Raw genomic sequence first — 25,831 nt, 5'->3', positions numbered from 1 at the left:
AACAGTTTCGTAGAACAAACTAGAAGTCACCAGCTCGAGGTCTCCCATGCCGAGGCATCCACGCGGCCTGAAGTGCAAGCGCTGGGCCGGGTCTCTCAAAGTTCGGGCTTAACGCCTGGAAAGCACCGTTAGCGGTCCCATTTCTCACCACTCTGTTGATTGGAGACACCTGTCCCTTGGAGACAGTCCTCGAGTGACCAAGAGGAACAAACTTCCTGGCCCGGGCCTCACCGTAGCCGCTGGCCAGGCCCTTCCCAGCGGGTCCTGGAGGTCTCGGGTTCCCCAGCCCAGGGCCTTGGCCTGGACATCAGCCCACAGGCTTCCTTCCCGGCCTGTCGCGACCAGTTGGTGCCGGAAGTAGGGGACACCGCGCGCTGCCAGGGCCTGCGCGACCCTGGGCAGTTGGTCCTGCCTCCGGGTCTTACCAGTCGCCGCGAACCCCCCGAGGGTCCGCTGGGGCGCGCTGCCAAGGGCGGCCTCGCCGGGCGTCCTGCCCATTCCCTGGGCCCTTGGAGCCGGCTGTGGTGGTGGCGCGGGGGGCTTCCGTCGACCTGAGGCTCAGCGAGTCCTGGCCCCGCCGCGGAAATGTGCTCGACGCCCGGGCTCCCTACGCCGGGGGCCTCGCTGGTCCTGCGGGTGTCCTACGTGGATGTGCATCCCGAGGTGATCCCCGTGCAGCTCTGGGGACTGGCGGGACCGCGGCGGGAGGAATACGTGCGGCTGAGCCGGGAGATCCAGGAAGCAGTGGCCACACGCGGCCCGTGGGCGCTGAGCGGCACCCCGGCCTCTCCTGGCGAGTTGTGCCTGGTGCAGGTGGGGCTTCTGTGGCACCGCTGCCGCGTGGTCAGTCGGCAGCTACAGGAGAGCTGCGTCTTCCTGCTGGATGAGGGTCGCACCATCACGGTGGGGGCGGGCTCGCTTGCGCCGGGACGCAGCGAGTTCTTCCACCTGCCCTCCGAGGTGATGGGTTGCGTGCTGGCGGGCCTAGTGCCCATGGGCAGCGGCGGTGCGGGTGGAGGCGAGCCGCAGCACTGGCCGTCCAGCGCTGTGGACTTCCTCAGCAACCTGCAGGGCCAAGAGGTCCACGGGCGGGTCCTGGATGTGCTGCTGCTCCATCGCCTGGTCCTGCTGGAGGTGCCCAGCGTGTTTCAGCAGATGCAGAAGCTTGGCCTGGCCCGGCAGGTACCTGACAGCCTCTTCCGCTCGTTGCTCAAGCGCTACCTTGCGGCGGCCACTGCTGGCCTAGGCCCGTGGGCCCCTGTTCTCCCGCGAGCCCTTCCCAAGCAGGAGCAGCCGGGTCTGGATTATTTCTATCCGCGGTTGCAACTGGGCGTGACAGAAACGGTTGTAGTTACCCAAGTGTGCCATCCCCACCGCATTCATTGCCAGCTCCGAAGTCTCTCGCAGGAGATCCACCGGCTTTCGGAGAGCATGGCCCAGGTATACCAAGTGTCCAAGGGGACGGGGGATGAGACCTTCCCCAGTGCCACCTGGGAGGAGAGGGAGGAGAGTCCAGACAAGCCGGGGTCACCATGTGCATCCTGTGGGTTGAATGGTCACTGGTACAGGGCACTCCTGCTAGAGACTTTCCGGCCCCAGCGCTGTGCCCAGGTGCTCCACGTGGACTACGGAAGGAAGGAATTAGTGAGTTGCAGCAGCCTTCGGTACCTGCTGCCAGAATACTTTCGAATGCCGGTGGTGACCTACCCCTGTGCCTTGTACGGCCTCTGGGACGGTGGCAGAGGATGGTCTCGCTCACAGGTCGGTGACCTGAAGGCACTGATCCTGGGCCAGGCCGTGAATGCCAAGATTGAGTTCTACTGCTCCTTTGAGCACGTATATTACGTGACCCTGTACGGAGAGGATGGGATAAATCTTAACAGTGTGTTTGGAGTTCAGTCATGTTGCTTGGTAGACCGATTCCTGCAGAGCCAGGGCCGAGAGGAGGATGCGGAGGAGGAGGAGGAACCCGAAGCAGCCATGCAGTTGCAATCTCCAGCTGAAGATGTGGACGAAGAGATTTCGTTGCCGGCCTTACCCTCCATCAGGCTGAAGATGAACACCTTCTACGATGCCCAGGTAGAATTCGTTAGAAGTCCCTCAGAGTTTTGGATCCGCCTGAGGAAACACAGCCGCACTTTCTGCAAGCTGATGGAGCGCATGTGCAGCTTCTACTCGTCTGCCAGCAAGCTGGACGGTGTGGTTTTGAAACCCGAGCCCGACGACCTTTGCTGTGTCAAATGGAAGGAGAATGGCTACTTTCGCGCCGTTGTCACCCGACTGGACGAGAAGAGTGTAGATGTGTTCTTGGTGGACCGAGGCAATTCGGAGAACGTGGACTGGTATGACGTGAGGATGTTGCTGCCTCAGTTCCGGCGCCTTCCCATACTGGCTCTGAGGTGCACCTTGGCAGATATTTTGCCCCTGGGAAAAATCTGGAGCCAGGATGCCATTTCGTTTTTTAAGAAGACTGTCCTCCACAAAGAACTAGTCATTCATGTCCTGGACAAGAAGGATCATCAGTATGTGATTGAGATCCTCGACGAATCCAGGATAGGGGAAGAAAACATCAGCAAGGTGATTGCTCAAGCTGGCTATGCCAAGTACCAGGAATTTGAAACAAAGACGATCCCCGGAGCTGCCCACTCCCCGGGGCATTCTTTAAACCATTTTCCCGCGGAGAACACCAAAGCTTTTTCTGCCAAGAGGGTGGAAAGGGAGCAGAAAAGCAAGAGAGAAAATAGAGCTGTGTGCACTCCCGAGGCTTCAGCTAACACAAGTGTTACCACCAGACTAGCCACACAGGAAAAAGAGAAGAGGATAGCCACTTACTCTTCTCTAACAGAGAATTTCTTGGGGATTAAGATAGGCTCATCAGGGAAAGGAGAGCTCCAACTTGGAAGTACAGTTGAAGTCAAAGTGTCTTACATTGAAAACCCTGGCTACTTTTGGTGTCAGCTCACCAGGAACATTCAAGCATTTAAAACTCTGATGTGTGACATTCAAGACTATTGCCAAAATACAGCAGCTCCCTACCAGGGACCTGCACCCACATGTTTGGCAAAGCGAACAGTAGATGGAAAATGGTCCAGAGCTTTGATCAGCAGGACACAGTCTTCAGAGAAATTTGAAGTAAGGTTTGTAGACTATGGAGACAAAGAGATGGTTTCCTTGAATGATGTTTATTCAATCAGTGAAGAGTTCCTCAAGATTAAACCGCAGGCTTTTCGGTGCAGTCTTTACAATTTAATCCAACCAACTGGTGAAAACCCCTTTGTTTGGGATGAAAAGGCAATACAGGCTTTTAGTGAATTTGTAAACAATTCATGGCAAGACAATTTGGAATTAAAATGCACCATATTTGCTTTGGCCTCAATGCGTGATGAAGAACCGTTCAGTGTTGTGGATTTGGTGACACCCTTTCAGAGTGCGTGCCAGTTTTTGGTAGAAAAAAGACTTGCACGGCAAGAAAAATTCCCAAAGCCTCTGAAGTTGCCTATGCAGCTGCATTCCTACTACTATTCTACACATGATATGAAGATTGGAAGTGAAGAATCGGTGTATATTACACATGTTGATGACCCTTGGACATTTTATTGCCACCTGGCCAGAAATGCACATATTTTAGATAAGTTGTCACATAGTATTACACAGTTAAGTAAAATTTTGCTGAGTTTAAAAGCGCCTCCCTCGATCCCTGGCTCACTGTGCCTTGCTAAGTATACAGATGGAAACTGGTATAGAGGGATAGCAGTTGAAAAAGAACCAAATAAAATCTTCTTTGTTGACTATGGGAACATTTATATAGTAGAACGCAATGACCTGCTTCCAATACCTAGTGATGCGTATGATGTCTTACTTTTGCCCATGCAAGCTCTTAAATGTTCGTTATCTGATATTTCTGAGAATGTTCCAGAAGAAGTTACAACATGGTTCCAGAAGACTGTTTTAGATAAGTCACTGAAGGCCTTAGTTGTAGCAAAAAATTCAGATGGAAGACTGATAATAGAACTATATGATGATGGTATTCAGATTAATGCCAGTGTTAAAGAAAAAATAAGACTGCTAGGTCACAAAGATAAAACAAGGAAAAAACAAGTTGATTCACTCCTCTGTACTGCTGAAGTCCCTGGAGGAAAAAATAAAATGATGAAGTTTGGCTCTGCAGAAATTTTAAGCAACTCAGTTCTGAACAAATCACATGGTAGAGAGATTTTAGGAGAGCCATACCGACCTAAGATCAGCTCAGCGTGTAAGGAGCTGAAACTTTTACAAAGTTTCACAAAGAACAACGTAGTTGCCCAACATCAGGACCCTGTGGGGAGTAAGAGTAATCAAGTATTCCCGCTAGCAAGAGAAAAGAAAGAAGATTTTGTTGAGCCACCTTTGAAAGCCACAAAAATAGAAGCTACTCTTTCAGAGAGAAAAATGGGAAATTCAAGCAACAAAGATCTCCCTCTAAAATTTTGTGAGTTCCCACAGAAAACTGTAACACCTGGCTTTAAGACAACTGTATACATTTCCCATATCAATGACCTTTCAGATTTTTATGTGCAGTTTACAGAAGATGAAGCTGAAATTAATTATCTCTCAGAGAGATTAAATGATGTAAATACGAGGCCTGAGTATTACACAGGTCCCCCCTTACTAAATGGGGATATGATATGTGCCATTTTTCCAGATGACAACTTATGGTATCGTGCCGTGGTCAAGGAAAGGCAAGCTAACGGTCATCTTTGTGTACAGTTCTTAGATTATGGCAATGTTTCTGTGGTCCCCATTAACAAAATAGGTAGGCTCGACCTGGTTTATGCAGCACTGCCAGGACTGTGTGTTCATTGTTCTTTAAGTGGCATTTGGGTCCCCGACATTATAAACTGTAAGGAAATGATGCGCCACTTTTCCCAGAGGACCGATGAGACTCAAATCAAATGTGAATTTGTTAAATTTCAAGACAGATGGGAAGTTATTCTTGCTGATGAACTTGGGATCATAGCAGAAGACCTCATTAGCAAATACGCTTTCAGTGAAAAATCTCAGCTAGGACTATCTGCCCAAATAATTAAAGGTGCCTGCTCAGAGTCAGACAAATCAGACATTGACATCTCAGTATTTCTTAACTGGTATAATCCCAAAATGAAGGTGGTAAGAGCTTACGCCACTGTGATTGATGGACCTGAGTACTTCTGGTGTCAGTTTGCTGATACTGAGAAACTTCAATATTTGGAGGTGGAAGTGCAAACCGCTGAGGAGCAGATCACAAGTCAGAGAAACTGTATACCACGTCCTCATGTTGGCGACCCTTGCATTGTGAAATATCGAGAAGATGGGCACTATTATAGGGCCCTTGTCACTAAGATTTGCGATGAGGATCTTGTGAGCGTTAGGCTGGTTGATTTTGGAAATATTGATGACTTTGTGGACCTAAAAGCCCTGTGGAGCATTCCTTCAGAACTGCTGTTGATTCCCATGCAAGCTTTTCCCTGCTGTCTCTCGGGATTTAACGTCTCGGAAGGTGTGTGTCCCCAAGAAGGAAATGACTATTTCTATGAAATAGTAACTGAGGATATACTGGAAATAACAATATTAGAAGTCAAAAGAGATATTTGTGATATCCCTTTAGCAGTTGTTGACTTGCAGAGTAAAGGTGAAAGTATTACTGAGAAAATGAAGAAGTATTCTAGGGTAGGCATGACTAAGAGTGATTTGCCCTATGAAAAAAGTGGCACAGAGATAAAAGGAGCCCAGGGGTCCTCCAATCCTGATGTTGGACTTAAGAAATTGAGTAATAAAGCTATACAAGACAGAAGATTCTTTGTGGAACCACAGACAGTTGAACTGTCTGAAAGCACTGAAAGTGATTTAAAGATTGTTGAAACTAAAGCAAGTAAATTCTTTAACATTGAAACCGAGAACATCTTTGAAGTTTTTCAAAGCATCTGCAAAGAGCAAATTGGGACCAAGGCTTTGGAAGGTAAAGCGGAGCTCCATTTGGTTGATGAAGCAAAGTTTGAGGACAAATACCATCTTACAGATTTTAGCACATTGTTACCACATGCTAGTGAAACAAAGGACATGTTGGAACTACACTCACTTGAGGTGCCACTTTCTCCTGATGAAGAATCAAAAGAATTCTTAGAACTAGAATCCACTGAGCTGCAGCATTCTCTAGTTGGAGAGGAAGAAAAAGAGGAGCTTGAATTGGCGCCTCCAATTGCACCTGTCCCTGAAGGTGGTGACCCAGAGGTGCCCCTGGAACCACTCTCAGTGGAACTTCCCCTCATCTGTGAGGCTGGGGGACAGGCAGAACTAGACCTGCCTACAGCCCAGCTGTCTCCAGATGACAAACTAAATACTTCCTCCTTAAACATCAATCAGAAAGTCCAAGACTCCAGGAGTACTGCAGACACGAGAAGCTCAAGCTGTGAAGAATCTTTGGATGACCAGCAGAGGACGCCACTGCAACTACCTGGAAAGAATTGTGCCTCTGAAATGCAGATTGAAATAATTCCACATAAAGAAGAGTTTTCAAACAATGAAAACAGAGACACCATCTCCTCACTGACACCTTTGTTCTCCGAAGAAGAGTCTGTCAGTGGGAGGAAGCAGAGTGCTGTACCAGACTGTACTTCAGGTACGTGAATTGATTTTCTTTCAAAAGTTTTTTTTTTTTTTTTTTTTTTTTAAGGAAACAGAAGAATGCTGATATAAATTGTCTTAAGCTAATTGTTGGAAGATCTATTAAAATGTGGGAAGTGTATCAGATGAAGAGCATTTAAAACACGAAGGAAATAAATTACAGAATCGGTATAACGCAAACATAGGCTGGATGAAATGCTGAAATTTGTTTTGTGTTCAATTATAGAATATTTAAGAACTGACACTCTCAAAAAGGTCGTCATTTTTTCAACATTTTTTCACTTTATTTTTTTTTTAATGTTCACACAATTGAGAAGGATATATGTTCATGTGGCTCCACTGATTAGGGTGGGAGGATTAAGGTATGGCAGAAGGAAGGTAAGACAAATGTTTCTTTCTTTTTCTTTTTTCCTTCTTTTTCTCCAATATCTAGAGGGGAAGGGAAGGAGAGATATCCGCTCCTTGCTGCCAAACTACCTCAGTACCTGGGGATGGGGGACACTCATTTGATGCCATCTTAGACAGGCTGATGTGGGGAAGAATGTTCCAAGGGTGTTAGTTGAGTGTTTTTTGATAGTTTTAAGATTTTGCTGGCCTTGCTACTCCAGGAATGAAAAAATCTTTCCAATTTCTATTGTCTGACAAAGTCCACCTTAGTGCATACATACAGCCAGATATTTGCTTGGCCAGGAGAGTTATCCAACCTGTTCTGCTTCCCACCCTCTGTCATACTCTGCTGGCCAAGATGAGCTGGCTGTCTTGTTCCCCATGTACACCTGCGCATGCTGTCCACTGCACAGAAATCAGAAACTGAGGAGGCCCAGTCCTGACACATGTGTTCCAATGTTGAGGTCATCACATTTAAAGTCATTTTTTTTATACCTTTTCAATGCCAATTTTTGTTTTATTCAATTTTAGCTCGTGTACAAAATAGAGAAAACAATAGAATAATATTGAAAACACTATAGTTTTAGTACCAGGAAATGACCACGGTGTTTAACACCATGATATACTTGCCTCTTGTCTTTTACTCTCGTTGTGTTTGTAAAAATTAAATACTATCATATAGTGTTGAATCCTTGTTTTAATCTCCTAAGAATGCTTCTAGAATATTTAATTGTATAGTATGCCATTATGTGGATACACTGTGATCTACTTAAATAGCACTCTTGCATCAGATATGTAATCTCCAGTATCACATTCTAATTAATGTTAACTCCTAACTTTGTGATAAAAATGTCGGCAAACCTGCAAAGTGCTTCCTTGATTTGGGGATGACTACCATAACTATTTGCAGTACCACCTGTAGTAATAATACTAGCTTTTAGCTGTAATTTTCAGTGTTAGAAACCCACATCCTTCTGGTCTGAAAACAAAAGTCCCATTTGCCATTGAAATCATACCTTTTTTTTTCCCTAGAAGATTGCTGTTTGTGAAACACATAGGATGTGCCAAAAGATTAACTGATTGTTTTTAACGGAAGGCAAAATTTTACAGTTAAGAGAAGTCCACATCCCTGTGATATGCTTTTTTTTAAAAAAAGGAAAGTTTTAAAGAGATTTAGAAAATATTTTTACCAATGTGCTAAGTGCATATTGATTGTACAGGAATAGTAGATGAACATTAGGAAAATGCTTATGTATCTCACTTTAAGAAATTAAGAGATATGCATTGTGTCTTACTCTATTCCATCTGGCAGATCAAACACAGAATATTGTCAGTCTGAGAGGGTTTACCGTTGGATCTAAGTGTGTTGTATGGTCAAGTTCAAGAAACACTTGGTCCAAATGTGAGATTTTGGAAATAGCTGAAGAAGGCACCAAGGTAAGTGAAGTTGAAATGCTTTATCTCAAAATGTATTTGCAGACTGCTAAAAGGATTTTTACCAAACATTATCAGACCAGGGGATGCAGCTGAAGAAATGGTTACCAGGCTGTTCCCTTGGCAAAATGATATGGTATGAAAATCTTTTCAAGCAACCATATAGAAGAGACTTATTAAGAGTCAACCCAGGCATCTTTATCTCTCTTATCCTTCAAACCCTGTAGTCACTAGTCTGACACTTCTTCCATTTATTTCTTCCAATACCACTACCTTAGTTAAGGCCCTGATTTCACAGCTACATTACTGTGTTTTAGTCTTCCTTCATCTGATTGCCCACACTGCTAGTGTTGAGATGGTCAAATGCAAACCTGTCTACATCTGACTGTGTAAAATCTTGCAGCAACTTCCAATTGACTGGTGTTTCTGTAATCTGAACATCATCTGTGCCTGAATCGCCTTGAGTGTTTCTTGAACTGTGAATACCTGATCCTTGATAGAGCCTGATGATGGCTCAGAATTTCTGGGGGCAGGATTTTGGAATGTGTTAGAATTGGAAAACCACTGGCCTAGAATAAAAATGCTCATTAATATGTAATCCCCTTCAGGGATGAGCATCTACTTAAAAGTCTTCCCTCCACTAGGTTTTTATAACCAGGGATGGTTACCCTATGTACATTAGTTGAACTAAATGAACACTGAATTTGAGACGTAAGATTCAATTAAAAACCATTTTTATTAATATTCTGAAGCATTTCATTTTAAAGGTATTATGATAGACAAAGTGGTAACAGATTTCAGAACTTATCAGTTTTTATTAAATCTTTTTTTTCCCCTTATAGGTTTTAAACCTTTCAAGTGGCATGGAGGAGATGGTCAACCCTGAGAATGTCTGGAATGGCATACCTAACTTAGATAAGAGTCTACCAGAGGTATGGAATCCTGGGAGCCATTCATTAATAAGAGCATTTTTTTTAATTATTTAACAACATGATTTAACAAAGTATCTCCAAGTCCCTTGTGTTGAGACACACGGAAAAATATTAAAATTCCAAGTGCAATAATGAAGAGCAAAAATAACTAAATCAGGACTTTATGACAGTTATCCCTTTGCACATGCTGGTTATTAACATTTTACTCCTTGATTTTCACTTTGATGTTCAAAGAATGAAAATTGTTCATATTCATGACTTCGAAAGTGCTTGTTTGTTGCAGAAATTTTGATAAATATAAAATTTTAAATTAGAATTTTAAGTAGTGTATCTATCCAAATAACATTATCTATCCAATGATAGGTAGATAAGCTTGACTTTTTTCATAATTTTTCTATTATATGGAACACAAGTATGAGGAGTCTAAAATAAGTTCATGAAATGTGTTACGGAAAAGCTATGTATGCTTTTCAGAATTTTTTATATCCCAAACCAATAAACTTATTTTTGTAAATTGTACTTAAAAAGCAGAGAGAGTTAACTATAGCTAGAATTGGGGTGTGGAGTGGGAAGCGATTGCTAGAGGGAGAGAGTACCTTATATATCTAGATTGGTCCAAACCCCATGCCAGATTGGGGTTGGAGCTGGGAACCAAGAATTCATGAGAGCCAGGAATGCTGAGTTTGAATCATCACCATTGCTTTCCAAGGTCTGCATTAGCAGGCAGCTGGAGTCAGGAGCTAGAGCCAGGTCTAGGTACTGAACTCAGGCCCACTGAGATGTGGCCATCTTAACCACCAGGCCAAATATTTGCCCCAAACCATCTTCTAATTTCATTTCCCACAAATTTTCAAAGTACCTTCCTATTAAATCTACATATTTTGGACACAGTTGATTTAATTCTACATACGGTTTTGCATTCTGTATTCTTAATTTAAGACTATATGAGACTGTTACACATATGTTGACAATTCCATATTTGATTTTCTACCATTGTGTCTACTTACAATGGCATGATAAACTGAAATAGCAGAATGTTAAGTTTCTGCTACTAAAGGACTATACTACTGTAATAATATGGGGGGAAGTGATGGGAGGGGAAAAAGAGGAAAAAGGAAAGGCAGAGAGAAGAGGGAATCTCTATGCCTACAGAACCAAATCATGGAAAATAAGAACAATGACCAAAAAAAGCCTGCGTCACGGAAAATAATAAAAAAATAAAAAATTCGCAATCCACCTATTCCTGTTTCCTTTCAACCATCCTCAGCAGTTAAATTTTTGCATTCTGTCCAGAATTCTGGATTGTAATTGGTAGAAGAGGGGCTACGGTCAGCTTACTTCATTTTGGCAGCAACCAGAAGTCCATAAACAGTATCTGATTGCTACATACGACTGCATGACATTAGAGAACCATAGAATATTAAACATCATAGCATTGGATCTTTGGATCATTTGAAGGCCTCCACTATTACAAATAATTGGACATCTCTCTTTAGCTGCTTGCATTAGTTGCATTTTTGTTTGTCACACACACACAAAGTGCTTGCTACACTTGCATATTTTGCATCAATATTTTACTAAAACTTACATTTCTGATTGTTTCCATCATTAATTTGGAAGAAACCATTATTGCTACTTAAGAGTAAGTCTTTGAAATTTTTGATTTGGTTAATAATGGGACTAAAATGAGTCCTTTCTAGAATTTGAGCGTAGGATGTCTGCTGAAGGATGTCTGTCTATAAATGAGCTAATTTTCCTTAAAAAGAGGGAATATTGTGAAGTAGGGAAGCCACGCTTGACTTTTTATGATACCTCAAGATGCTTACATTTGAAGGTCTTTCTTTTGACCTATTTTTTAAAATAATTTTTCCTTTATCTGAGCTATTACAGTCCTCCGTAGGAATATATCACATTAGTTGGTTCCCGTATTGCCTGATATATGCATATGCTGCCATTAGTTGTTGAAAGGAGTGTGGGGTCAATGTGTCCCTTACCAGGAAGCTGTTACTGAAGTACCTGAGACACCCCTTGGGCAGAGTGTCTGAATAGCAGCCCCCTGAGCGATGGTGTCCCTCCCTCCTTCAGCGTCTCCCAGAGCTGTCCAGGACTTTGGAATGAAACATTGAAGAAACAGCCTTTAAAGCCTGGGAGGACAGTCCTGTGCAAATGTTCTGCTAATGAATATTTGAAGAAGGAAAAAAAATATTGTACTTGAGGTGGTTCTTCACTATAAAACCAGATTGCTATATTTAATAAGAATACTGTTTATAGGTTGTCTGATGGTTTTTCTGTGGACCTGCTTCTGACATAAACTATTTTGAGTTATGGGAAATAATCTATAGTAACCAGAAGGTTTCTTTTGTTAGGTTGCATGCCACACGCTGGGGCAGGACCTTGTCTTGATGTTGTCACACAGTGACGCTGTAGTCACAGGTAACTTGTTTTTACTTTCTGTTGTTTTTTTTTTTCCACATACTAGAGTGGGTTTTTTTGTTTGTTTTAATTTAGCTGTTTTTTTAAAAAATGTGTTTTTCTTTTCGTTTTTGTGTGAAAAGCAGAGACAGATTGACAGAGATCTTCCATCCACTGGTTTACTCCCTTAATGGCCACAAAATTCAGGGCTGGGCAAGGCCAAAACCAAGGGCCCAGAACTCAACCTAAGTTTTCTGCATGGGAGGCAGGAATCTAGCTGCTTGTGTCCTGGCTGCTCCACTTCCCATCCAGCTCCCTACTTACGGCCTAGGAAAGCAGAGCAGGATGGCCCATGTCCTTGGGCCCCTGCAGTCACATGGGAGACCCAGTGGATGTTCCTGGCTCCTGGATTGATTCAGCTCTGGCCATGAGGCCCCCTGAGAAGTGAACCAGCGGATGGAATACCTCTCTGTGTCTCCTGCTGTCACTCTGCCATTCAAACAAACAACAAAATCTTTTAAGACAACAAAAACCCGATTTATTACCAGACTTGTACTGTCCCAGCAAGATAGAAAGCATGTCATTTTCATAGTCTCTCAGAGAAACTTAACAATAAGAACAATAAAAAAAACACCATTATTTCTACAGGAGTCATTAATCCCTTTTAGTAATCATACTCACCTGCATTCCTTTCTTGATGTATTACATGGCAGCCCCAGTATAATTTTTCTTGCTTTTATTTTCTTTCTCACCTTGAGATTTTTCTCTTATTCTTTCAGAAACAGAGTATGGAAGTGATGTGGGTTTAACTGTGGACTCATAGATGTGGACGATGAGCCAGAAGCTGCTTCTCCACCTCCAGCTTCTTCCCAAAACAACACAATAATCGGGGAAATTGAAAATGTGTAATTACAGGACACTCACTCTGGAAGAGTGATTATGTGTGCCAAAGACTGAAATAGTCTCAGGTGGACCATGTAGTGTTCTTTGTAAAGGTGTCGTAGTATTCATAATCTGGGGTCTTTCTTCTGCCCTTAATTGTTTAAAACTTATAATGAGTTGTAAAGACTTATTGTGCTAAATATTTTGCAAACTTACCACATTTTTCTAAAAAGAGCCAGTTTGATGCTTAGAATAGAGTGTTTAATTTAAGATAGAATATAGGTCCCTTTCAGCAAATTCTATGACACTGCTTAGGGTGGCTTTGTTGGCAGTAGCTCCTTCAGAAGTTTTGTTTTGATTTTGAAGCTTTGCCTTGTCTTTTGTAGTTAAAACACACGATGAATACCCTGTTTAACTTGGGAATATTCTACTATGATACAGATTTGAATAAAGTATCCTTCAAGGGTTGATGGTCTCAGTTCATTTAATAAAAACAAGAATCTTACGTATCACTGGTTCAATATTGAATGTTCCCTTCCATGTGTAAGTCCTGGGAGACAAGCGCCAGCACCGCAGGCTCCTTTCCGTGGGTTCTCACAGGGAGCTACTCTGGGTGGCACTTCAGTTGAACCCAGGGACCTTTCTTTTTGGCTTTCCTCTTTTTTTTTAAACCCTATTCTTTTCCTTCACACATTTCAGGAAGCTAGCACAACGTTTAGAATGCTTAATCTGCTCAGTGAACACATTACTCATCTTGGCAAAAATCATGCCCTTCTTTATTTGTACCATTTCTGGGTCTTCCTTTCAGGGTAGTACCCATTTCCTTGAGGTTGATGTATCGCCTTTCCTGTAGTTTCCTCTGAGTGTGGCCAAAGCAAGAACCCCCCTATTTTCTAAAAGGACTAGAGCATATTTTGCACCTCTCCTCTTTTTGTTGTGTTTGTCATGTTTGTGAATTGCTATAACATGACAGCTCTTCTAAATATGTAATTTTTTAAAGTTTAATTGGAAAGATAGGTCAGATTTATTGGGGAAGAGAGATAGGCAGAGCAAACTTCTATCTGCTGGTTCACTCTCCAAATGGTTGCAGTGGCCAGAGCTGAGCTGATCTGAAGCCAGGAGCCAGGAGCTTCTTCTGGGTCCCCCACATGGGTGCAAGATCCTAAGGCTTTGGGTCATCCTCCACTACTTTCCTAGGCCATAAGCAGGGAGAGCTGGATGGGAAGTGGAGCAGCCAGGACACGAGCCAGTGTCCATATGGGTTCCTAGCACCTGGAGGTGGAGGATTAGCCAACCAACCCATTGCATTGGGCCCACATGTTCTTTTTCTGTTCCTTCTTTCTTTTTTAATATTAATTTTTCCTGGAATGAAAGATTTACAGAGAGGAGAGACAGATCTTCATCCTCTGGTTCACTCCACAAATGGCTGCAATGGCCGGAGAGGAGCTGAGCTGATCCAGAGCCAGAAGCCAAGAACTCCTTCCTGGTGTCCCACATGGGTGCAGGTTCCCAACACTTTGGCTCTAGTGCTGCTTGTCCAAGCCAACGCAAGGAGCTAGATGGAAAGTGGAGTAGCTAGGACATAAACATGTGCATGTATGGGATTTCAACACTTGCACGGTGAGGATTTAGCTATTGAGCCATCACTGTGGACCCTAAATAGATAAATTTTAAAAGATTTATTTATTTGGTAAGACAGGATTATATATAAATCGACAACTATACACACACACACACATATAAATGACATTGCCAATGGCAGCTTAACCTACTGTGCTATAATACTGAGTCCTAAACACATAAATTTTAACCTATCTTTTTATTTTCATTTAATTGTGGCAATCTACACTAGACTTGAAAATATCCATTAAATATAATTAGTTGGAAAATAAAGTTAAAAGTGATTCTGAATATTTCTTCTGCTATCCTACACAGCCTCTGATGAATAAAAGTGTTATGGCTGAAGCCTTTGGCCTGTGTTATATGGCTGTCACACCAGGAGCGCCTTTCTTTCATTAAGCCCAGTGTAGCAGAGACAAAGCATTCAAAACATGCAAACAAATGACCAACTTTGCTTACTGTGTCTGCCTCAATGCTTGCCCACATCCCATTTGGCCAGCATGTTAAAATGATACAGTATCAGTTCTGTGCTACAATGACTTTAGTATCAGCTTGGCCTAATTTTTCTTAACATGATCAAAAAACAAAGAGAAACATTGCCAAATCCTAATTAGATTCCCTTGTTGCTAAACTTCAACTCCACTGCTAACAAGAGAAAAAGCAACAAGAAAATCTTTTTTTTTATCTGTTATATTTAGCGAATCTAAGTCATTGTAACAGGTTTTCAGTGAGTTTATGCCCAATTTAGTGTACCTGTCCATTAAACTAATGTAAAACTAAATAGTGTAAACACAGTTTTCTATTTTGATGCTAAAAAATCATTTTTATTTAAAATTTTTTTAATGAAACTGTTCACATTTAAAAAGCAAAAATGTAAGTAAAGCCCCAGCTACAATTATAGCCTCCATTGTAAAACTCAAATTATTTGGGAAAGTACATTAAACTATACACAGAGTGTTTTGGACTGTTTTTAAAACCAGACTTTCTAGAAAGCCCTGGTAATGTAAATTCCATGTGTTTATTCCTGGTAGCATTCTATGGAGTGACATGTTGCTTGGCTCGTCAAATGTTGGGTCCTGGAATAAGATTCTTATCCATTCCTTCAACCAGATAGTTCCACTGATCAAAGTCTTTATGAAGTCCTGTAAAATATAAATGTGAATAAATACATTGAGATTTTAAGAGCACAAAACCATTTCCTGCCTCTAGGTGGCACCACAGAAGAAAAACCACAGAAAGTGCATGAGACTGCAGAGACAAGGTATTGGTTAACATCTGCTTTACCAGTAATGCCAGGAATGAGGCATTCTGCTCTCAATTCACCCCAGATTCACAAAAAGACCATGAGATGTAGCAAATAGCTTTTCTTTAAAATAAGTGGTAGCTTAACCCAGTGTGCCATGATAGCCCTTGCTTTCTACAGTATGTTATGTAAGGCAACAAGATTTATTTTCTCAATTTTTTTGTTCTCAAATTGATTGGTCATTTTATTCAGCTACAAACTGGATAGAAACAGTTAAAATGGGACAAATGCTAGGATCGTAGACAATTTGTTCCTGAGAAGCATTTGGCTTTTGTCATCAAAGAACATTAGTTTCTTACCTAAATGCTTTTGTAAGAATGCTAATGAAGCTTTGTTGATGAGATCCATGGCTACATAGGAATCTATTTTTCCTTTCGTTGTTAATAGCCGCCCGAGGATTTTTCCAGTTACAAATGTGAAGTCAGCAAAATTCTGATGGACTGATCCCCTGGAAGAGGCATTTAGAGTCACACTGTTTGATAAAATGACCTTTGTAGTTAAGGTTCAGAATAGATTAAGGCCAGTTTGGCTTATTTTCTGAAAGCTCAGAAAAGATAGTTAAACATATTTAAGAGTTGCAGCCTATTCATTTAAGAGCATGAGAATATATGTGTTGTTGGTCTATTCATTTAGGAATGCAAGCATATATTGTTGGTATATAAAAACTATTAAAAGTGTTAGGAATTTTCACCACACACCCAAAATGACAAACACAGCAAGTCAAACAGGACGCCTTTATTCTAGCTGGAGAGGCAGCCGCAGGGGAGGGAGAGAAAAGAGAGAGAGGAGGAAAAAGAGACAGAGAGAGAGTATTGGGAATCTGGGGCTAGGAGGGATTGGTGGATAGGGCCGTCAGGTATGGTGCCATGAGGATATTAGTGGAAAACAGGGTTGTGAGATTACAGCAGATTAGTGGAGACAAGGGTTGTGAGGTTACAGCAGAACGGTGGAGAACAGAATTTGAACCTGAAGCGTGGGAAACTTACAAAAATGAACCTGGAGGAAACCAAGACCTAGGGGAAGCAGATATTTAAAATGCCACCAGGCCTAAAATGGTAGGGTCTTATTGATCTTCAGGCCCGATGTTGGAGTCATTCCTGTCGTTTTTACTGTCTTGAGTTTCTAGCAGAAACAACCATGACGTTTTGGATGACTAGAACACATGACTAATCATGTGTCACAAGAAGGTGTCAGTTATTTTGTGATGTAACAGCAGAGAAGGTAAGCGCACCAAGCCAGATGGTCTAGCTACTACTTCACACCATTGCTATGTGGCAAGGCCTGTTGCGGCAAAGCTGTACTAACATGTTACCCTACGGAATGCTACAGACAATTGTAACACCATGGTAAGTAGGTGTGTCTATTTAAATGTATCTAAACATAGAAGGACATTTACAGGGGTGGGGAACCTTTCTTCTCCCAGGTGCCATCTGGATAGTCATAACATCCTTCACAGGCCAGACAAAATGATCAACTATAAAGTCAGCCTACTGTAGATTTATTGAATATCAAGTCCTGCCCATGGTTTTTCTTGGTAGGTGCAGGCCAGGTGTTATCCCAGGTCTTACGGGGTGCACAGACTAGATGTTCCCCATCCCGATAAAGAATTGTTTTAATCTTTATATGGTTTAATCTTTATTGCCATGAATGGAACTTAATGAAACTAGCAGTTGCCCCGGGGAGTCACTGAATGTGAGGGTATATAAAGAACCGAGTTATTACATCACACTAATGTAAAACTTATAAACAGTATGAATCTAGGCTACATTAAGTCCATAAGAAAGTATCTTTCTTCAGTAAAAACCTTAGCTTACTTTCACTTTGTGCACTTTAATTTTTTTTACTTTCATAACTAACAGCTTAAGACAACTGTCTTATGCAGTTGTAAAAAAAATTCTTCTGCATACACTTACTTTGTAAGTTTTTGCTAATGTAAAAATAAAAATAACTTTTAAAAAAACTTTTGCACTCTGTGAAAAACTAAGTTGCAAACACACACATTGACCTAGGCCTACACAGGGTCAAGATCATTGATCATTGTCTTCTCCTTCCGCACCTTGCCTCACTGGAAGGTCATCAGGGTGATAACACGCAGGGAAGAGTTAGCTCCTGCCATAGCAGCAGCTGCTTCTGGACACTTCCTTAAAGATTTGCCTGAGGGTGCTGGTATCTGAAGCTGGTTTTCTCTCAAATATCACTAGTAGCCAGGACTGGGTTAGGTCAAAGTCAGGAGGAGCCTGCACCTCTGTCTGGGTGTCCATGAGGGGTAGCAGACACTCAACTGACTGAGCCAGCCACTTGCTGCCTCCCAGGCTGCTTTTTGGACTCTATAGCAGAGCCAGGACTCAAGCCCAGGCATTTTGATGTGGGGTGTGTACCCCAAGCAGCTTATTAATTGCTCTCTGAATCACATGTCTCATGAATAAACCTTCAAAATAATAGTACATTCTAAAATAATAATAAAGGGACTTGAGCTGTGACACAGTAGGTCAGGCTTCAGCCTGTGGTGCTGGCACCCCTATGGACATCTTTTTGAGTCCCAGCTGCTCCACTTCTGATGCAGCTTTCTGCTAATGTGCTTGGGAAAACACAGGAGATGGCCCAAGTGCTTGGGCCCCTGCGTCCATCTGGGTGACCTGGAAGAAGCTCCTGGCTTCTGGCTTCAGGCTGACCCAGCTCCAGTGTTGTGGCCATTTGGAGGAGTGAATTCATGCACAGAGGATCTCTTTCTCAGTCCCTCCTTGATTCTCTATAAATCTGCTCTTCACATAAAATAAATATTAAACATTTAAAAAATAATTACAAAAGTTATAATTATAATTACATAAACCAGCAACATATCATTTACTATCAAGCATTACATATTGTACATAATTACACATATATACACATACATATACAAAACATTGTATGACCAGTATTGCATATATTTACACCATTATCACCTCATACACGAGTAATGTGTTGCTCTACTAGATGATGCACTACAACACACCCACAGCACAGAAACTTCTCAGCTTCTCTTCACAACTTTATGGGTCAGTGTGCTGTCATTATCCAGACTTTGCTCTGCTGTATAGACTATACTTGTGATTTGAGTAGATGAAACATGCTTTGTGTGAGCTCAGAGCCAGAGCCTGCCACTTCAGCCTGACCATGTAACTTGATAGCTATTTGACGCTAGGCAAAACACTTGGGATGTAAGCTTCCAATCAAACACATCTGAAAAGAAAGGTTTCCGTGTAGGAACTCAACAGTAGGCACTTCATCAGTATCATCCACTGTGTTCTCTAAACTATTCATCAGCAGCCCAGCAGCAAATAAAATGGCTTCTTTAGCCATTTTCCATTACTTCTGGACATCTGACACATGATCTCCTGTCATTTTTTCTTTTTCTTCATTTACTTGATGTTATACTTCCCTTCTGAGTCTTCACGTGTTCCTCACTCTTCTATCAATTCAGCATTTCCCAAGGACCTGTTCTCATACTAAATCTTTTGGCACTTAGCAGCCTCATTTACCACAAAGGTTTCATCCATAATACCATGCAAACTAGGGTCTTTTCCAACTCCTGACTAAGATTTTTTCAAGTCTCACATTTATAAATTCCAACGTTAAACTATAGCAGCTCCTCAGCACTGCACACAGCAATTCTTTCTTTTCACTATGCTGTTCTCACTGACAAGTAAGCATTCCTTTAGTCATCACAGCTCAAACATGGGTACCTGACTCTTCTTCCTCTTCCTTACTTTGCAGTCAAAATTTGAGCATCAGAGACATGAAGATATGGGCCATGAGACAGCTAGCAGCAGCGGCTTGAATAAAATGGAAAATTGGCCATAGGAGGAAAACAAGAAAGGAGTAATCAGGGGTCACTGGTGTGGTGGCATTGCAACCTGATCGTCCATTTTTAGTGCCAGCATCAAATATGGGCATTGGTTTGTGTCCCAGCTGCTCCACTTCCAATTTGGCTCCTTGCAAATGAACTTGAAAAGCAATGGAGAATGACTCAACATGTTAGACCCCTGCACTCAAGGGGCACACCTGGAAGAAGTTCCTGGATCCCAGCTTTGGATCAGTTCAGCTCTGATCCAAATGGCCATTGTAGCCATTTGAGGAGTAAGTCAGTGGATGGAAAATCTATACTTCTCTCTTTGTAACTTTTTCAAGAAAAATAAATGAATCTTTTCTAGAAAAGGAAGGAAGGAAGCAAGGAAGGGGAGAGAGAGAGAGAAGGAAGGAAGAAAAAGAAGGAAAGAAAGAAAGAAGAAAGAAGGAAAGAGAAAGGAAAGGATAGAGAAAAGAAGAAGTGGTGGAGATGACAGGAGAAGCAGCAAAGAAAAGGGCTGTGATTGCCATCACAAAAAAGAGGAAAGAAAGAAGCAGCAACGAAAGAGGAACAGTCACCACTGTGCAGTGGATGCAGAGTGAATTGCTGAGTCTGTTGGAAGACTGCTGGTGTGGCAAGCAACAGGTGTTCCATTTGGGTACCCTGATAGGCACTTTAGGAAAGACGACAGCGACCAGTGAACCAGAAGTAAGCACAAGAAGCATCAAACGCAGGTGATTCTTTCACACTTTTCAGCAATTAGGGGGGAAAAAAGTGAGAGCCTAGCAAAGAAGCATGGTTGAGGGAACCTTGGGTGTCTTGCATTGTTTCTATTTTACAATTAGACTTGCACAACTAATCAGCAAATTTGAAGTCCTTTCCTGAAAAATCACACATTTCTTTGCCATCTGTGCAAACTCTCGAGTGACACTGCCTGGGCTTTCGGTGTTTCCTTCTTGCCTGTTTTAAATAAATTATGCTTGAGAAAGGGTAGGAATGAACTGTAGCTTTGCTTTGTTTTATCTCATTGGGAGATCAAAATCTTCTCAGTTCTTTTCCATATCTAGGGCATTAGCACGTTGCCAGGACATCCTATTATAGCTTTGGGAATTCATAATCTCAATCTTTTCCAATACCTAAATGAACTGCAGATCTCAATAGATGACCTTTTTCTTTGAAGAGTTCCTAGCATGGTCTGCTGATGAAATACTTCACCCACCACCACCACCAGAACCACCTAAATTCCCCAAAACAAAAGACATGGTATGCTATTCAGATAAAAGCAGAGCCTAATACAAATCACCAGCATATGCATTAATCCATTAACAGGACTAAAAACATTAAAACATTTTCATTTTCAAAAGACTAAGTCTAATGTACTTGGAAATTGAGGTGATATGATATCATGCTTTTTGAAAGTCTAAACAACCCATCTTGCAATTCTACAAAGCTACCAAATAATAATTTACTCAAGTTACAAGTTTCTGTTTCAGATGATGAAATATATCATTGATACTTACTTGATTGTAATCATTTTTCTTTCCTTATCAGGTGAGAAAAATTTTTTCATTTTCCTCATATTAGCAGGATACTGGAACTGTACAGAGTTGATGAAGAAGAGGGGTTGAGGGACTCTGGTATGTATTGTGTCATCCAGTGGAAACATCCATGCATCCAGGGCAATTCCACATCTGCAGGTATTTGTGGGCATGGATAAAACAGGCTGGTTATATCAGGACTAAAGGACATACCCCAGATCAGTTTACTGTTGTTACCTGCTGGCTTTAGAGGTGTTATGTTTTAATATGGGAAGCAGATACAATTTGCTTTACAAGGCAGTAATTTTCTTTAAGTGGGAAATGCAGCCTATGAAAAGGCATATCCCTCATTTTTTTTTTTGCTGTATTGCTTCCAAAACAAATTTTTAAAAACCCAATAATTTTATTTATTTATTTATTTATTCATTTATTTATTTATTTACAATGCATTATGTGACACATTTTCATAGGCTCTGGGATTCCCCCAACCCCTCCCCGTACCCTCCCCCCATGGTGGACTCCTCCACCTTGTTGCTGTATTATAGTTCAAATTCAATTGAGATTCTTTCATTGCAAGCATATACCAAGCATAGAGTCCAGCATCTTATTGTCCAGATAAATTCAACAGTTTCTTGGGGAGACCATCTCTGGTCTGAAGGTAGGGCTGGCAGAGTATCATCCCGATCAGTTAAAAGCCCCAAGTTAACATCAGCAACAATCTACAACGTTATGGAATTAATTGACATTAATTAACCAATATGTCAAAAAAAAAATGCAAGTTCTTAACCACATCCTGTGACTACTTCATTGACATTTCAATTTTAGTTTATATACAACCGGCTTCTATACACCTTAAAATGGCTATAGGTTACTATTCAGCTGTCTCGTGTCTATTTTCATTTTAGTATTTAGCAGTTTATAGCGTTGAAGCATAATATTGCTGAACCTGGTTTTTTTGGGGGGTAGTCTAAACTGGCTTATAACTCTAACAAGACATATGTCAACAATTGAGGTGCAGAACAGTTTTAGGAGGGGTGTGCAGAGAAATCTTCAATACCCTAGTGAGGAGTAACTAATCTTTGTGTCCTATCTAGTAAGGTATACGTGAATCCACACTGACCATTTCCTGTCTGATTCTAAGCTTTCCTTGTTGTTCTCTGTCTATCTATTCTAATTTGTGTGTGTGTGTGTGTGTGTGTGTGTGTGTGTGAGTTTGGGGAGGGGGGCCTCCGAGCGATCCTGATGGTCATTGCAAGAGAGTGTGGGGACCCAAAGTTGGAACCAAGCCAGGACGGAGAAAGCACCTCTCCCTAGTCCTGAAGGAAGTTTACTGTTCATCTGTTTCTGCGGACTGCTCAGGGCTCCCAAAACCCCAATAATTTCTTAAAAACTGTGTCTGAAAAAGTAAAACGGACACAGCATTTCCTCTGTTTCCAAAGCTTTGGGGCATACCACAGTATATTTATTATACCTTTGTTACAGTCAAAATTGAACTTCTAACTGAAAACTGGGGGTTGAAGGAAAACACACGGAGAATGCAATTTGAAAGAGTACCTTTAAAAAACATTTTATCTTGACCATTTGGACTTTCTGCTTGATATGTTACATGAATGAAACATGAATCTCCTCTTACAAGAAAACAGATTTTAAGAGCTTCAAAGTAAAACTTCGTAAATGATTCTGTCCATTTTCTATATGGCTGGTCCTATACAATGACCTCAGTTTGCAAAGAAGACTCTCAAGAAATCGCATTTTTCTGCAAATTGCAAATGGGTCTGGTCCTGATTCCTATCCATAAAACTGTATAATTTTAGACCCAGCCCTAAATTTGTGGCTCAAATGCTTTTTTTAAAAAAAGAATTATTTATTTTTATTGGAAACGCAGATATACAGAGAGGAGAGACAGAGAAGCAGGGGGAGGGTGTGGGGAAGTGGGGGGAGAATCCCAGTTCCTATGAAATTACAACACAATGTACTTAATGAATAAATTTAATAAAAAAAAGAAAAAAAAAAAAGATCTGTCCAATCCCCAAGTGGCTGAAACAGGTGGAGTTGAGCCAATCTGAAGCCAGGAGCCTGGAGCCTCTTCCAGGTCTCCTATGTGGGTGCAGGGTCCCAAGGGTTTGGGCCATCCTCAACCGCTTTCCCAGGCCACAGGCAGGAAGCTGAATGGGAAATGGCGCTGCTGGGATTAGAGCCAGTGTTCATATGTTCATATAAGATCCTAGCACATGCAAGGCAAGGACTTTAGCCTCTAGGCTACCATGTTGGGCCTTGCATTTTAAGAAAATCTGGAAATACCATCAGTGAACAGTATTATTTACTCAACCAATGTTACATAAAAACTTACACAAGACTATATTTGTAATAATTGAATACAATGTTAAGCCTTTGAACAGATAAGAATAATGAGAGAGGATCTATGGGATGGTGCATGTTTTCAATAACTGGGTAGTGAGAGATTTGAATATCTAGAGACACGGGTGGCTTCTGTCCACCTGTGGAGGCAGAGACTTACTGTTGAAGAATTCCTTCTTCTTCACTAAGAATTTGATCAAAAATAGTATCCCATATGTGCCTTCAGTTCTCTGCTTTCACTACATACTTTCCTGTGTGCTCTCCAGCTTTGCTCTGATTTCAGTTCTTACCTGAATCTCAGGTCATCACTAAGGGCCTGAATCACCGTTCCTCCACCAAAAGAATGTCCAACTACCGCTATCTTATTCCTATCGATAGAGTCCTATGTGAAAAAGCACAGTACACATTTGTGACTACTTCACATGGTGTTAAAAGAATAAATAAAATTATTTTGTCAATCTTATAATTATTCATTTCATGGGCATAGTTCAGTGATCTATTTTGATTACTTACAAAATAGAATACAACCATACATCCCTATATATATGTAGACATGTATGCACATACTATCCACACCTACATAAACATCTAAACATACTTGAAAAAGCTTATAGAAAAACCAAGTTTATTTTGGTGCAAAAGATTCAAATTATAACCACAGGTTTCTGAAAATACGTGTTTTCCATGAGCTTTTCAAAGTGCTATCATATGTCTATGGAATGTATTATTATGTATATAAAACATTGTAAAAGTTCGTAAGGAAACTTAATGATCTTTCTAGTCACCTATACTTACGACGTAAGCATCAGTGCTGACTTTTGCCCCTCTGCACTCCAGCTTGAGTGGTTTGTTTATTTTGTATGTATTGACTACCTGCTCAGTGTCAGACATGGTATTTTCCAAGATGCTGCAATGCAATACAGTGGTGTCAAGTGGCACATAACTGGGACTACCCCTAACCCAGCCAGGGGTAGGCATTGGGGTCTTACAAAAGTCCTTGGAAGAAGTGATCCTTGACTTGAGTTTTTACGATTAACCAGGAGTTAAATGAGGGAAAAATTGTGTCAGGCCGCAGGACAGGTACAAAAGCAAGGATATTCAAGAGAGAGTGGCTGGTTGAGAGACAACAAACTCCTCACTACAGCTTGAGAACAGAACATCTTTTCTTCAACTTGAAATATTTCCAGTTCCTTCTACTCCTTGTACTTTACACACTTTTCAAGTCTCTCCTCAGTCTGTTATTTCTCTCTTCATTCAATTTTTTTCATGAACATTACCCTACCCAACACTTTCCATGACCACTTGAAGATCAAACTCAAAGACATGTGAAAGCCATTCAAGAAATCATATTTCTATAAACAGTATTATGCTGAACCATAAGAAACTGCCATTTTTGAAGGTCAAAATTGACTGTAGGCAATTTTGCATATAGTTCCACCTAATGTAGTCTTTATTATTGTTATATTTTGTTTGAACTGTTTCTTGTGTCTTTTTTCCATGACAGTAGAAAAGTTAAGCCAACAAAAAACAAAGCAAGAAAGAGCCACAGGTACAATGTAAAATATCGTTTTTAAAGCTCACCTTTAGTTGCCCCACATCAAATCCTATGTTCAATAAATTCTTCACTGGCTTTCCCTGACCAATGTCAAGAATCCAAGTGAGAGCTCGGGAACATTCTTTTGCTCTTCGCCGTACCTAGTATGATTATTAGAAGGATACAAGAAAGTAAAAATTTGGAACAATTAATGTAATGTTTTTGAAAGGGCTACATATGTGAAAAGTAGCTGGTTATGAAGTGGCATCTGTTAAGTGATGAGTGACTAGTGTATGAAGTAGTGTAACAACCCAGGCTCCAGCCTTGCAGGTATGTATATCCTGACCCAATTTTTAGCTGTGTTGCTCACCAGTATGATTTTATATAATTACATCAACCTCTCCATTTATTGAATAATAATACCTACCTCAGAAGCTTATAGGGCATGTTAGATGCAATAACTTAAGTGAAACACCCACTACAAAGGAGTAGTATGCTATAATATATTGCCTCTCTAAAGAGCAGCCTGATAGTTTATTCTCTAGCACTTTTGGGATCCTAAAATCTGAAGCTTTAACACAAGAGAATTCTGAACATTTACTGGCTTCCCCTGGAATTTTTGTATTTGCCTTATTTTTACCAAATGTTTCACTTGGAATTTTTTTAACTCAAAGAATCTTCCAGCAGTTCTTTTGGTAATGGGGAACAGGAGAGCTAGGAGCACAGCTTCCCATAGTTAAAAGAATTTGAACAAATGTCACCATTTTGCACATTTTTAGGTCACCAAGCCACCTCTCATCTCATTGCGATGTACCTGCTCATTTCGTGTAGTTTTCTCGTCCTCATCCTGTTTTAGGGTTTTAAAGTAGAGCCAAGATCTGTTTCCTACTTCTGCATCACACTGGTTGTTAAAATAGTAGGTTGCAGCTGCAGATCCATCTCTATAATACAAAGAAAATTATT

At 41.3% G+C, this 25,831-nt stretch overlaps 2 protein-coding genes across 2 annotated transcripts in view; one reads left to right on the top strand and one right to left on the bottom strand.

Moving 5' to 3' along the window:
• Positions 1-446: 446 nt before the first annotated feature.
• Positions 447-12,937, top strand: TDRD6 (tudor domain containing 6). The gene is made up of 5 exons (XM_012928471.2): positions 447-6,634; positions 8,339-8,463; positions 9,303-9,392; positions 11,759-11,825; positions 12,584-12,937. Exons 1-5 carry the CDS (start codon positions 586-588, stop codon positions 12,625-12,627), a joined length of 6,375 nt encoding a protein of 2,124 aa, XP_012783925.2. The 5' UTR covers positions 447-585; the 3' UTR covers positions 12,628-12,937.
• Positions 12,938-15,302: 2,365 nt separating this feature from the next.
• PLA2G7 (phospholipase A2 group VII) overlaps positions 15,303-25,831 on the bottom strand; it is a 34,939-nt gene continuing 24,410 nt past the window's right edge. The window contains exons 7-12 of the mRNA XM_004590422.3: positions 25,683-25,809; positions 24,916-25,029; positions 23,625-23,716; positions 20,959-21,129; positions 15,909-16,057; positions 15,303-15,448 (exon numbers count right to left, since the gene is read on the bottom strand). Coding sequence (XP_004590479.2) covers positions 15,369-15,448; positions 15,909-16,057; positions 20,959-21,129; positions 23,625-23,716; positions 24,916-25,029; positions 25,683-25,809 — 733 coding nt within the window. The 3' untranslated portion in view covers positions 15,303-15,368. The remainder of the gene's footprint in view (positions 15,449-15,908; positions 16,058-20,958; positions 21,130-23,624; positions 23,717-24,915; positions 25,030-25,682; positions 25,810-25,831) is intronic.

The sequence above is a fragment of the Ochotona princeps genome, chromosome 1, assembly GCF_030435755.1.
Source record: "Ochotona princeps isolate mOchPri1 chromosome 1, mOchPri1.hap1, whole genome shotgun sequence".
Taxonomy (NCBI): domain Eukaryota; kingdom Metazoa; phylum Chordata; class Mammalia; order Lagomorpha; family Ochotonidae; genus Ochotona; species Ochotona princeps.
This window is presented reverse-complemented; position numbering and strand designations above follow the sequence as displayed.